General features: G+C 44.1%; 1 protein-coding gene across 3 annotated transcripts in view; it reads right to left on the bottom strand.

Annotated features, from left to right (window-relative positions):
* SPOCK2 (SPARC (osteonectin), cwcv and kazal like domains proteoglycan 2) overlaps nucleotides 1–14,808 on the bottom strand; it is a 429,775-nt gene that overhangs the window by 40,563 nt on the left and 374,404 nt on the right. For all 3 annotated transcript variants that reach the window (XM_085603847.1, XM_085603849.1, XM_085603850.1), the window contains exon 7: nucleotides 4,964–5,182. In XM_085603847.1, coding sequence (XP_085459973.1) covers nucleotides 4,964–5,182 — 219 coding nt within the window. The remainder of the gene's footprint in view (nucleotides 1–4,963; nucleotides 5,183–14,808) is intronic.

Below are 14,808 nucleotides of genomic sequence, written 5' to 3'. Positions count from 1 at the left end.
GGGTTGACAAATCCCCTCTCGATAAAATGTGGCTCTAGAATGTTAATGGTTGGAGAGAGTACAAAACAAGTGAGAGAGAGTACTAAATTATATTAGGGTGAACATGTTGACTGTGTCTTATTACAGGAGGCACACTTCGCTGGTTTACGGCCACATCAGTTTCTAACACCAACATGGGTAGAGTCAGTTTAATTTTTAACTCATCAACACAATACAAGGGTTTCAACATACTGATCAGACAGGGGATTGAGATTAAGGTTATAAGCAATAAAAATGATCTATAGGGCTGATAGGTCATGCCAGAGATACAATTTGCTAACCTTTGGTGATTTACTAAATTATTCTTACAATTGGTGCAGTTTCCCTTTCGGTACGTCCTGTCCTGGCAGGAAATGTCTAGCTGGTTCTAGACAAATGGCTGGATAGGTCAAATTTAAGGTCAAACTATAGAATAGGAAAATCCAGGTCTGATTCGGAGGTGCTGATAAAATTACGAAATCTGGGGACTGCTTGGAGGTAGAAAGAGGGATATACCTTGTACACAAGAAAATATGGTAACTTGGCTAAGTTGGACTACATTCTTATGCATAAAAACATGACAAGGCGGGCAAATGGGATTGACCTCCTCAAGCATCTGTCAGATGATGACGCTCTAAAGTTGATTAGAAGGATTGAGTGGAGCTCTATAGGATTAACCCAATAGACAGATGGGGGGGTACTTCTACTAGAATCTGATCTGAATTTGAACTCTACATGAAGCAGTATATTACTGAATATAATGGATTAAATAGGGATGCAGCAAGTTTGATGACTATTTGTGGTGCTTAAAATACACACATTAAAGGTAGTGTAACCACTTATAGCATAAAAAGGGGTGAAGCACAGGCAAGGCGTTTATGAACAGCTTGGGAAGGCCTCTGGAACCCAACAAAGTCATTAACTATATTTGTTAAGGATAGAGGAGCATGTAAAAATGGATAAGATAATAGCACAAAAGGGAGAGGCTATAACATGTAGAAACCTGAGTATGAAGAGAAATATGAAGCATCTTGGTTTGGAAAGCTAGATCTGGTAGGCCAAGGAACACAATTATTGAGTATTCACAGGTGAACTATGCAAAATCACTGGTGAGGTAGAAAAATAGCAAAGGTTTTTAGGCCTGGATTTAACAAACATTTCATGCACTGAGGCACAGCCATATTTTTCGAAGACATTGTGCTGTTCTGTTCTTTCCTTACAATGGCACACTTTAGGCTGCAACACAGGCAACCTTGTGCCACAGTGTAAGGGTGCCAGCATTATGACCAGGAACGTTTTTATGCAGGTTAGGCTACGTTCCTATACAAAAAATATTTTTGGAGACATTTTCCTCTTTATATTTTTGCTGCAGGATGCAACTCTTTGTACATATGGGTTTGCATCAAAATCCATGGGTGGATACCCAAGAACGCCCATGCACAAACCATGGAATGCCTCCCTCATGCAAAGTAACATAAGGTAGCACAATAAGCCGTGCTGTGCTCTTTTATTTTGCAAAGGAACACAAATCAACATTTGCATTGCTTTGTAAATACCAAAACTGATTTTGTGTCGGGTCTACGTCAAAAAAAAAACGACACAAACTCAACACAAAATCTTTGTAAATATGGGCCTAAGTTCTTTGTTTAAAAACCTGTACAAACAAGACACAAATGTTTTTGTTCAAACATTCGACAATTGGTTGGAAAACTAGACTATTCCAAACCTAAGGTAATGAAAGAAAATAGAGGAATATAATGGAGGTTGAAGTGAGGGAGGAAATCAAGGAACTTAAGTCTGGTAAAGCTTTAGGATGCGATGGACTATCAGATAAGTTATAGAAACTGGTTATTATTAATTGGCACCTTTTTGGTGTCTCAATCTAATAATGTCAGAGTACACATATCTGCTCCGAAACACGAGCTGAATTGAACATATGCCTGATCGTCATCCTAGGCAAAGTTGCAACAAAACGTAAAATAAATAGGCCGATTTGTTTGGTCAATATAGATCAAAAACCTTTTAACAAGAATATTAGCATCGAGACTGAACTATAGGACGTATCACTTGGATTTATCCCGCAAAGATGTCCCAGTGATCCTAAAAAGTCTATGCCAGCCACAATAGTCCCTAGTAATTCATCTTAGAGACGTGGCTAAGGCATTTGAATGGGTCAGTTTGACTTCTCTGGGAAAGGTCTTGGTGAAATCAGATTCAGTCCAAACTTATTGGAGTGATTAATACATGCTAAACTGAACCAACTGAAAGATTTTTTGTTAATCGGTGGCTGCCAATCTTGTAGGCTAATAATGGAATCGGGAATGAGAAAAAGATGTCTGCCATTGCTTTTAACTTTTAATTTGCATATAGAACCACACTCTTCAAAACTACAAGCATCCAAGAAGATAAAACCATTCGCATTAAAGTGCAATCAAGTTAAAATATCATTAAATGTGGATTATCTGGCAATATTTATATTATGGTCAGGAGTAAGCCAACAAGAATTGGACCATTTTATTGCCGTACGCTATGATTTTGGGCTCTTGTCCTAATAAATCTAAATCAGAAACAATGCTCTGGAAAACTGTACACTCCACACTGGAGCAGCGTAAATTTAGGGTCTACTTTCTATATATCATTTATAAGCATTTACGTGTGATTTAGATATTCAAATGCATGTTTAACAATCAGTGATCAGTGCTCTTTTTAACAAGATTGCAGTAGGTCATTACTTAGGCAGTTGAAAAGATCATGTGTTACCAAATTAAACTGAATATTAATCAATATGATTGTACTTTCTGAATGTATTCATGTTTAATGATAATTGTTCGAGGGCAAAGGATTATTAGTACGGTAATGTGCATCCATTTTGATTCTGAAGTTAACTTAGCCTGACTCTGGGCCTTAGCAGAGTATTTCACATATTAAATCTTGCCTGTGTCCCATTTCTCTTTCCTCTGCAGACGTGTTATCGGGTTCTTCATTAGCTAGGGAAAGGTTTTTTGTTATGTATTAGACTGATAGTGAGGCATGGGAGGAGACGTGAAGAGATGATAGTGAGAGGACCCTCATACTCAGCATGATAGGAAGAAGAAACTCTCAAGACCAGCAGATGTGTACCTAAATGTGTGAGAGTGGGAATTTGTGGAGGCTACCAGTTCTTGGCAAATTTAGCCACTGGATTGGTCTTGGAATGTGGGTGCGAGATATGAATGTTCTGGAACCTTAGACAGTGATTTCAATTAGTGTTCCATAGTTAGTATCAGTCAGACTTTACCCGGACTTAGAAAAGAACAGACCTCTGTGTTGAGTTTTTCCCCCAAGTGAAAATCTTTATGCTTAGACACTCTTTCGTCTTTCTCTGAACCTCTACTGAGGTTCACATGATGCTGACACCTTATTCCCTTCCCTTTGTGAAATCCCTGAGTCTCTCTTTATTTTTTAATTTAGACAGTGTGGGTTTCTTTATGGAACACATCATTTGGATATTTTGCATTCTTTACATATTCTTCTTTAATATCCTGAAATTCATAAAACTTACATTTGGAATACTTGAGCACCTGAATATTATGGCTATAATAAAATACTTCCTGAACCATGGACTAATTTGTTGATTGATGATTGACTAATAGCAAATAAACCCTTATGGTCAGAATATCATTCTGTTTGTCGTCATTGTGAAGCCTTTTTTGAAGTTCACTGCATTTGAAATGTATTTCTAATGTTAGCTCCCTCTCAATGCTTCAAGTCAACAGCTAAAGAAAGGACCATATGACTAGTGGGGGATTCTGTCTGATGATTTTACCAAGAGATTGAGGTTCAAATACCTCCGCTCCATCAAGAGATAGTGATCAGAGTATAGTTTGTCACTAAAGTGTAGGGAGTTAGAATAACCTGGAAGAAATTAGGAGTCGCCAAAGCCCTTTCCATGACCTTAAAATCTATTGCCCAGTTCGAAGATTGGCGGTGTTGCAACAGGTTTAAAGGAGTTTGCCGTTGCGGAGGAGTGAGTATTGGTAGGTTGCGTGTTGAGATTTTGTATGCTAAGCTTGCGACGTCATGTCACGGATGTGTGCCCTGCGGTGTGATGATATTTGTATCTATTGTATAAATGCACATGCGCATAATTTTGAGCAGTTGAAGCTGTTATCGGGCTTGTCGCAGTCACTAGTGTAAGGAAACAAATGATATTGAAAATGCACCTCCCAAGAGAATGTAAATACATCAATGCTGTATCAGAAATAGTTTCATGCAGGCCTATTAGGTTTAACCCTTTATGGAATTCGTTGTACTTTGCAAAGCACAGAGCAGGATTTAAGTCGAATTAAAAGAGGCGAAATATCACAACAAAGGGGAAATGAATAGAGGTACAATGCACTTATTCAGTGTGCGTTTTCGCTCTATAAATAAAAAAGATTCTGAGGCCAGAGTACTTTGAAAGGATGATGAAATATGCTCCCCTACTCCTAGACCTATCCCCAGGGGTTGTATGTCACGATATCGTAATTTACATATTGACCTTCAAAAATGTCATATCCATACTGAGAAAAGTAGATTGCCACTGTTCTGCGACTGAGAATTTAGGTATGAATCGACCCTGTTTTATGCTATTCCTCTCTTTAAGTACCCTCCTCTCTTTAATTCCTCTTTCAACTTTCACTCTCACTACCACTCCAGTTCTTTTTATTTGAGCTTTAAGATACTGCCTAATCTGGTTATGTTAGTAGTGACTTGAGTTCCTTTTAGGATTATCTCAAAGGTCTACATTTCATCAGTTATATTTGAAAAATCCCTGTGGCATGTCAATGAAGTGTTTGCATGTTTCCTAAATAAACGATAAAAGGTGTACAAAAATGCATACGAAGAGTTGTTGCGGATTAAAGCAAAAATAACCAAGTTTAGGATGTGTGTAATGTTCAGTAAATAATGGAGGTCTCTCACGTACTCTCTCTCCAGAAGCAGAAGCACCACTCGGCAGTCGAGACCTGGCCATCCTTGTAGGTGTCGCAGGAGTTGAAGAAAGGCCGGATGCAAATCTCGTACTTGTCCAGGTTGATAGAGGACAACTCTGCCTGGTCAAGGAACAGGTCACTGTTCGAGTCCAACTTGGAAAACATCCAGCCAATGGAGTCCTTGCAACTGGCCACCAAGTTCTTATCCAACACTGCACATGGAGACAGGGGTTGGGAAAGGGGCGGGCGGGTAGCAACCAATAGACAGACAGAGAAGAATTAGCAAATTATATTGTACAATCCTTAGCATACTGCAGGACAGGAAGTGATCAACTAAAAAGCAGGAGGCTGCAATGTATTTGCCCATTCATTTAAAATAACTTGTGAGTGGTCCACATTTAAAACATCACTTATGTCTGTAGGCATGGTTCAAGGTCTACACACGGCTACGATTGATCATTAAAACATAACAACAAACAGTTGCTTTAGATAAAGTCCCGGTCAATATCTGTTGGAAATACTTGACACCCAGAATTGAACAGAAATGATCTCAGCTCCAATTTTTTTAAAAACTGCACAATCCTTGACAAAATAGCGATAATAGTTTCTGTTCAGTAGTTTGCCAATACCATATGCCCTGGTGAGCTATGAAGAAAAACATCCATTCCTTTCTGCTTGTATCGAAACTTCACTGGGTTCACTGCCCAGGAAACTACTGCCCACCCTCGGATGCAACTGAACTACTTAGTAGGCACAAATGGCACAAACATGTCTCATATTTAGGAAATAAGAGCATTTTTTGAGACAGGACTATTTTATGCTAGTTCATGGCTCCGAGTAGGTTGTCCTAAGACTTTCAAGTAAAGTTATGAATTAGGTGTAGCTTAGACAGGGGCATGGTGTGGAAAATGGGCAAAGACAATGCCTGAGGTATGAAATTTCAACCCATCTTTTTACTTCAATAAATGATAGCAGCTCAAACACAGCACATGGACCAGCCCACTTTGTTACCAGACAGCTTCAATAATGTTTCTACTTTTATTACTTTCCCATAAATGATCAGGAGGTATTGTTACAGTTGTTCTGTTTTCAAAATTCCAATTCTATATTGTTTCCAAGAAACTGTGTCAGGTGAAAATATCGTTGGGTCTTTAAACTTAAGGCAGATGAACTGTGATGGGGCTTAACTGTTGGTGTGGTAAAGTCAGAAGCAGTAGCGGTGCAGCGCGCGCAACAAAATTCGTTTTATTTATTTAAATGTGTTCATCCATATTCCGGTGTTTACATTTCCCCACCCTGCCCCTCCCCCGCCCCACCTCACTGCCCCACCAAACTCCCTCCATGGACCGCTACTGGTCAGAAGAGAAGAAATGGTTTTGGCTAGGGGCGGCTCCTCCATTTCAGCGGAGGAGCGTCGCCCCACAAGCCCCTGAGCTGAAAAATAAAAAAGCATAAAAGTTTATTTATTACCGGTTTATTTTTCAGCAAACCGTACTAAACTAAGTTTCAGGACGGGGCAGGGCCAGCGTTGGAATCTTGGAATGGCCAGCCGGACATGCGCATTTGAACGTTTTCTAACGTAGCTGTCTTAGACAGCTAGGGTCGAAAAAGTGTAGGCCTCTAGGGCTCTCAGAAGCACTGGAAGAGCCTGCTCTATCCAATCCTGGCACTGCTTTCATGCTGTGAAAGCAGTGCCAGAATTGGTTAGGGTAGTTTCCTGCATCAAGGGCTTCCCAAAGACACCCGAAGGAGAAGGACGTCGCGAAGAAAGGAAGGGAAGTTTGGTTTCTTCTATTTTTTGTGCCTCCCGTCTGCCCGCCACCCTCGATTCATATGCCAGCCACCACTGGTTTTGGCATATACGTCTTATCAAAGGCTGTTCCATCAAGAGCACTGTCATCTAATCTGCTGATAGCTAACTTGCAAATCTCCTTCTGGCCTACTTGTTATTTTAGAGTGAAAAGCAAATCTTTATTACCACTACTACATCAGACACCAGTGCTCTCCTGGCTACATTTCTGCATCTTAATTTATGGCAGACACCAAAGTGAGAAATTGCAACCTCGATGAAATAGATTTTACATTGGCCTAAGGAAAATGTCTAACCTCACAAATGTCCTAAAAGTTGAACAGAGAATAAAATTCAAACTACTTTGCACAGTGTCTAGGAAGGTTTTCCCCACAGAGCTTCTGAGGCATGCAGAGGGTGTTTGCAGTAGTAGAACTGTAGTACTCTGTGCAGTGATCATTCCTGAGCCCAGGTGAAGACCAGGTATTACCTGGATGGAAGGAGGGATGACTTAGTTGGTGCACTTGGGAGGATTCCAGAGTGAGTGCCCACAGTGAGATGACTGGAGTGCTCTTGCGGTGGAGTAGCCACTTACTGTCAGCCTGCAACCGAGCAACGAGTTTGTACGCAGGTTGCCTTTTGGCAGCCCAGTGGAGCCTTGGAACTACCGTCTGGTATTTGAAGTAGGAAAGAATAAAGATATTCCTACGAAAAGACCCAGACAGGGATCCTGCTGGAGGGTGGACCTGACCCGAGGTTTTCAAAAGCTGGACTATTTTGGGACATTGACTCTGTGCTCTAGAGCCCATCCTCACCAGACCTTCAGCATACATGAGGAAAGGAGTCAGAGAATTTTATACCTGATGACTTCTTGTGAGGTGATAACTAGTTAACATTTGGGATGAGCTTTTTAGCAACTTTTAAGTTTCCATCCCACCTCCTTACTAGTGACTGTCCACCACCACTTCATGGTATGGCACCCAGGGGTATGAATTGTGTTTTGGCCTAAGTGTCATTCATGTAATTAGGCTTTACAGGAAACCGATAGCCAGGTGATGACGCTAAGTATGTATACCATGATGTTTGCTTATACAATATTTTCCTGCAACAATTTACATATAAGACCAGAAAGGCATTCGTTCTCCTGTACATTCAGCAGCAAAACTGCACATGCTGCCCGGTTAGTGTCTGAAAGAAGGGAACTACTGCTACAAAATCATTTGGGGTCCTTGAGAAAAATGACATCCAGAAATAGCCACCCCACTGAACGTCTGGCATTAAGCATAGGTCATGCAATGGATATCTGATCATCTATGCAAGATTTAACCTCAAAATCCAAAGGTGCAAAAACAAGGGTAGTGTATTCAAACTCTGGAATACCTTCAGCGCTGATCTGACAAAGCAACCGAATTTCCAGCCTTTAAAACGATCTCTGAAGTGGTTTGCAAAACATCAGGATTGCGCAAGGACCGCCACCCCAGATAAATTATGAAGCTCCACTACAAGAGCATTCATGACTCTGCATGTAAACCATCAACAATGTCTGAGAGGAAAATGCCCCCCTAACCCACAACTTGTATCTTCTGCAGCATTTAACTAAAGGCTTCTTGATCCTATACCAAACAAATTTACAGCACTGACAAGTGCTGCTAGGCACTAAATCTGAGCTATATGAAACAATTACATACATTCCATTTTTTAAGATATTCCCCAGCATATCCTCAATTCCACTGCAAGGGTGCTAAAATGGTATGTTTGCTTTGACTGAAGGTGATTTGACAAAAATACAGGTTCCGAAGATTATAGTTCACGAGTCTGCAGGTTGCCACCTTGAGCCGAAACACTGTTTTCACTCTGTGATATATAATTTTGCTTCATCGTGGTCCCTTGAGGAGGCACTGTGTGAATCTGAAGATAGAATAGCAAAATGGAGCTAGTGGTTTGCTTCGCTCCTGGAACAGAGTCCTAGCAACAAGGGCATGTTGTAGCTTCATTCTATGTCATGGGGACAATGAAAACAGCAATTCCATGGGGAATGGCGGGTGGATTATCACGCTCTTGTAAATTTGCCTAACAGTTGAATTCCAATCCTATGGGAAGCAAGCACTTTGCAGGTCTGTCTTTCGCATGCAACGTCCAAGGCACTGCTGGCCCGACGCCTGCTCCAAATCTCACTATCAGTGGCTGCTGCGGTCACGTAGTATTTTTGTAGGAGAGTAGGGTCTGCTATCCTATGGTCACCCCAAATTTTTGCTTTTTGCTTCACTGGTTTTTGACATATTGAGGCTGTGGGCCTGCCAATCAGACCCCCAGCCTGCTGTTCTCTCTACTAAATTAAAACTATGCACCCTAGGTGCATAACCAATTGGAAGTGGATCACCCTGTCAGCCCCTGTACCAGTGTACACTAGGTACCCAGGGCATTGGTGTACCCAAGGCCTGCCAGGGGCTGAAGCATGTATTATGCCACCCCAGGCTTGGCCTAACAATTTGACACAACTGGCTGATCACTCAGCTGGGGTAAGTTGGTGTAATCACCTCTTACTTAGGTGTAGTATACCTATACCTAACCTTAAATGGGACACCTGGTAACCTATAAGTCACTCCTATGGCAGGCCTTAGCAATCCTGAAGGCAGAGTGCTTGGTTCCATGTGAGATGGTGCTCTGGCATGAGCTGAGCCTGTCTGCAGTGGTCGGAACAACTTCCTTCTACTGTTTCCAGATATCGTCATACCATATACTCTTAAGTGCATTATGAACCTCGCGGTTAAATGCTATCTTTGGTTTGGCTTTATCAAAACATGTCGAGTAAGGTGTCATACGAATTGGAATACTAACCCCTCGCCAATTCTGGCGACGGGGTTAGCATTCCACCCTTCTAGAGGGACACGACATGTACAGTACCTGAAACCCGGGTAAAATCAGACATAGCCTCAGCTCCACAAAATGGATGCTGCCACCACAGACACAAGTCTGCCCTCCTGCTGCTGGGAGTCCTTCCAGCTTGGGAGGTGTGGACAAAGGGTTTCCTGCCAGGGGAGGTGCGTGCACCACCCCAGACAGGATTTTGTGTATTGGTCAGGTAGGGCTTGAAAGAAACCAGACATGCCTGTGGCTCACAAGGAGCCTCGGTGCATATGCCAGTTCAAACCGGTCCTGGGGCACACCAGTCCCGGGCCTGGGGCGAGCTGGACAAAGGATTGGGGGTGTAACCACCCCCCTTCCTGGTCCCACCCATAGGGAGGGACCTAGCAGGTAGTCCGGCCCCTAGAATCCGCTTAAAGGTAGGAGCTGTGTCCTAAGACTTCAGACATCCTGGAATCAACTTAACACTAAGAAGAAGACGGGAACTTCGACGCTCTGCTGCACAGAGGACTGAAGCCAATCGCCCCTGTGGTCAGGGAGTGACCACCTTGCTAACCCAAGCACCATCCAGCGAATCAACGTCTGCTTTGCCGCCGCCTCCCGCCGGAGCCCGAGCCCAGAAACTGACAAGACCTGGACCTCCAGACCTCTCACCGCCCGATCCACAGTCCCTGAAAAGAGGAGACCCGTGGAGGCACCGAGACACGTGGAGCCAGCCATCTTGAAACGACCACGACAAGCTGACAAGTGCAACAACCGAGGCTCCCTCCAAGTTGTGCTTTGGGATCTGAGAAGCCCAACACCCGAGCAGCATCTGCACCAAAGGTGAGCCCTCCAGCATCTCCACGATCTGCGTGGGGCCCTTCTGCATTTTGCCACTCGACGCGCCTAACCGGTTGCTGGCCCGCTGGCTAGTAGCCATCTTGGCGACGAACTCTACAAAATACACCGCTGGTCTGGTTGCTCCAGACTGGCCCTTGCTCCCCTCCAAAGGAGCAGTCCTTCTGACCTGGCTGGTCAGAACCATCAGCTTATTTCATCTCCTACAACAATTGCTTTTGCCAAGGCCTGTTTGCTTCGATCAAGTCGCCGACACCGCCGACAGCGAGAGCCTGCGTGGGACAGCTCGTGAACCGACTCCTGGACGTCGTCGACCTCCAGGGACCACGTGGCTGCAGAGACAAGCTACACCTTTCTTCCTGTTTGCACCCGACATTGCCTGGTACCCACCTGGTGCCACGCCGGTCACTGGCTAGTGACTGTGAACACTGTCCCCTCTGCTTACAGGTCTTCAACATCTCCGATCCACTCTGGGATCCACTGCATCTCTCCCGGACCGACCGCCTGCAGCATCTTTGTCTTCAGGCTCCACGGAACAGATAGAAGAAACCCGACGCACTTCGAGGCCTATGCACCCGCTTCCTGTGGGTGAGGTAAAGCTGGCACACCTGTGCCCAAGTGTAGTATTACATCTCTAGTGCCTGTGTTCCAAATCTTGAGTTCCTAGTCCATCCGGAAGATCCTCTTTGCAGTAACTTTGTACTTTTTACGCACCCATTGAAACCTATGGGAGCACGCGTGTGACTATTTGCTCTGCACACGCCACCCGTGGACCTCCTGGTCACTAACTGACGTTAGCTCCTTGTAGGCCCAGCGATTCTAGAGGCCCTAGGCCTTTTCCCTTTTCTGTTCGTGGTACTTATACCACTATTTTAGTATATGGTTTGAGCGGCCACCAGGGCCTATCCATATAAAGTGCAACTTCTGTGTATTCTACTGTAATCTTGTTTGACGATTCATGCTCCTGTGCTCATAAAGAGACTAGGGGTTACTTTGAGAAATAAATACATATATATTTTGAATATATATCTGTGTGGTGTCCTTTCATTGGTATAAAAGGGGGTTACATTTGGTAAAACAGCTGGCTTAACACGCTTCACGAGTTTAGCCTCAAAGACTGCTTAGCCTACGCTACCACTAGGGCAGCTAGTCCGAAAAGGTTGACTTACAACCACACCATAAGGGTTGCTTGGCATGGTACAAGGTGATCACTTTAACTAGTGAGCATCATATACCAGACCAACTTCTCACAATTTTGAATACAGAACTTTCAGTTCTTTTGATGAAAGTATCGCCCAAGTTCAGTATTTTATAGTAATATCAATTAATATGCAACCTCCTGGCCATCACTAATATTGATTAAATAACAGTTTGGAACTAACCCTAGACAATATTTACCCTGTATTAATTAGGAAGCTCTATCTACAATGGAGGCACGGGTCCCTGCCGATACGTGCACTCACTAGTCATTGGTCTGCGTCTACACCCAGCACTTGCCCGGCATGCAGAGTAAGCGACGAATCCGAGCTGCACATTATATTTTTTTGTCCGGGCTATAGTGAGGCGCGCAGAAAATGGATCATTCCCATTTGTAGGAATTTGGGTTTTACTAGGTGTCATGAAGCCTTCAGAATCCTAAAGAGTGAAATGGCTGCTCACATTGTGTTTGCTGTGGCCAAATTTCTGGGGGCTTTCTGGCATACGAGAAAATGGTACCTGAAAATGCTTACCTGATTAAACTTGCACTGGGCTAAATTGCACATGATTTTTTTGTAATTAGCGGACATATAGTAATCCTGGTGTTTTTAATGTTGCAACCATTTTTAACTATTTTCTAACTATCCAATGTATGTTTTTAAACGTTTTTATATTTCTATCTTATGTACCTTTTATGGAGACTTTCTCCGAAATAAAGTTCTTTTGACTTTGACTTTGATTAAATAACACCCAGAGGTCAGACAGCCATTGCAATGCAAACAGGCTCCATAATATCTCCTTTTGCTGCCTGACCATCTTACACTCACATAAGGCAGAAACCCTACGGGTCATGTCCATCACTCAGTACTGTAACAAGTACACAGCAGTAAACCACCCATCATCAACTTAACAGGCACAGTACAACTGAAGGGATTTGCCACTTACCACTGGCCAACTGTGGACTCTAATTTAGCCCACCACTGCGCAACTAGGTGCATACCATGGCTGCTTCTTGACATCTCACAATGACAAACAATCATGGGATGATAGTAGCAAAGTCCATGCAGTTTCCCTACCATCTCTCACTCCAGCCTATACCTGCTCAGGACCAAGAACTTTAAACAAAAAATCTCTGAATGGACAACCCAGTGCGGTAATCACCGTTGTGGACTATGATTAAAAATCCCAGAACATGTCTTGCAGAGATGTTCAAAATTGCCAGCTTACTGAAAAAGTTAAACTGATATCCTTTCTCTCAGTCTTCTTCATCCTTCACTCTACTAAGTGATGCTACCCGTAACATGATAACCATACCTTGTTGGTCGTCATATACTACATTAGAGCTCTACCCAGATAGGGTCAAAACACAGACAACACCCTTGCAGCCACACACCCTACACAGCGTACGTGATACCCATGTAGGTAAGCACTTAAGCACAATTTATTGTTACAATACAATTACATACTGTTTACTTCCAGATTCACCACAGAATAGGCAAAGAGAGTACAGTAAACACAATTAAAACACTGGAATGTTGAGAGCTCCACTGAAGACAATGTAGTACCTGCGGGCTGGTTATAGAATCCATCCCCAGGGTCTACATTAATTAAAGGTGGGTACCTTGGTGCCCACACAGGGCACCCAGCATGCACAATGATGGGGGCCCACGGGGGAACCCCAGGGCCTTCGCGGCCCCACCCGCTCCACACATGCTGCAGGAGCTGTTTTTATAAGTGGAGAGGGCCCTGAGGGTCCCAGCCCCCACGGCTGTATCTCTTTTAAAGGGGAGGAGGGCCACGCTGCCCACCTTTTCGAGTCTTATTAGGCTCTGGGGACCCCATCCCTCAGGGCCACTCTTATAATTAAGATTAAGGGGGCGGGGTGATGCAGGCCCTCCTCCTGGAGCCATTTTTGGCCCCGGGGACCCCATCCGTGGGGCCCACATTAATTAAAGGTGGATGCCTTGGTGCCCACATAAGGCATCCAGCATGCACAATGATGGGGGCCAACGGGGGAACCCCTGGGTCCTCGCAGCCCCACCCGGCTCCCCACATGCTGCAGGAACTGGTATTGCTTCTGCCCGGAGGGAGCAGCTATTTATGCTGCTCGCTCTTGGCGGGTGCAATCTGATGATCTGTTTCCCTGCCCACAACACTGCACGCAGAGAAGCAGATCAAAAGTCTGCTCCCAGCTGGTGGTAGCATTTTTAAAGCTCTCACCAGCGGGGAGCTGACTTTGGGCCCTATTTAACAAGAGGGCTGCATCGCTTTTGCACCAAGCAACGAGGTGCATGTGCGACGCAACCACATAATGCAATTTATCAAGCCATGCGAGGCCACTTTGTGTGGGGCTCGGAGGCTTGATAAATCAAGAGTAACACAACACAGCGCAAATTGCTGTGTTGCATTACTCTACCCTGGGAAGATGTTCCATGGGTGTGGTTTGGCTGTTCCCATGCAAGTGCCATGGATTTTGACACATTCCCAGATTTACCATAACTAGAAGACCTGGGAATGTACCAAAAAGATGTGCCTTCCCAGGGGAGGCGTAATGAGGAGAAATATCTTTATTTCTCCTTGTTACTTCCTCTTTCTATGTGTACTGCATTCTGCAGCACACATAGAAAGAGGAATATGCCTCAGGGAATTGTTTCCTGCACAAACCCAATGCTGGCTGCAACAAGGGCACCCATGCACCATTGTTCGTCAGTGCTGAGGCAAAGGTTGGAATGCGCCTTATTTTGATACATACAGTTAATTTCTGCCCTTTCCCTCTAACACAGCGCAGCAAGTTGACTTGCTGAGCTGTGTTGCTTTTTAAGAAACCTGCCCCTTTATGTTTGCTCCCATTTTGCTGGAGTTTTGAAAATACGCCCACCAGTCAGGAGCAAACACAAGTTTCCCTGGCTGCGCCGTTGTGGGGAGGGATACTACTGTGTCTCAGGGGTGGGCACCCCGGGACACAGTATATAAGCCATACGCATAGGATGGAGTCCTTGGGGCCATTAATGGCTCAGGGAGGAGGGGTTGCACAGCCCGTTCCCTTTTTTTAATAGTAAAGACTCTGGGAGATGTGGTCCCCAGTGCCTTTTAAAGGCTTGGGGAGGGGGGCCAAGTGGCCCTCCCTTAAAAATACAGCGGGCCCTG

This window comes from Triturus cristatus, chromosome 1_2 (genome assembly GCF_964204655.1).
Source record: "Triturus cristatus chromosome 1_2, aTriCri1.1, whole genome shotgun sequence".
In the NCBI taxonomy this organism is placed as follows: domain Eukaryota; kingdom Metazoa; phylum Chordata; class Amphibia; order Caudata; family Salamandridae; genus Triturus; species Triturus cristatus.
Note: the sequence above shows the minus strand (reverse complement) of the source record. Positions and strands in the feature narration are given on the sequence as shown.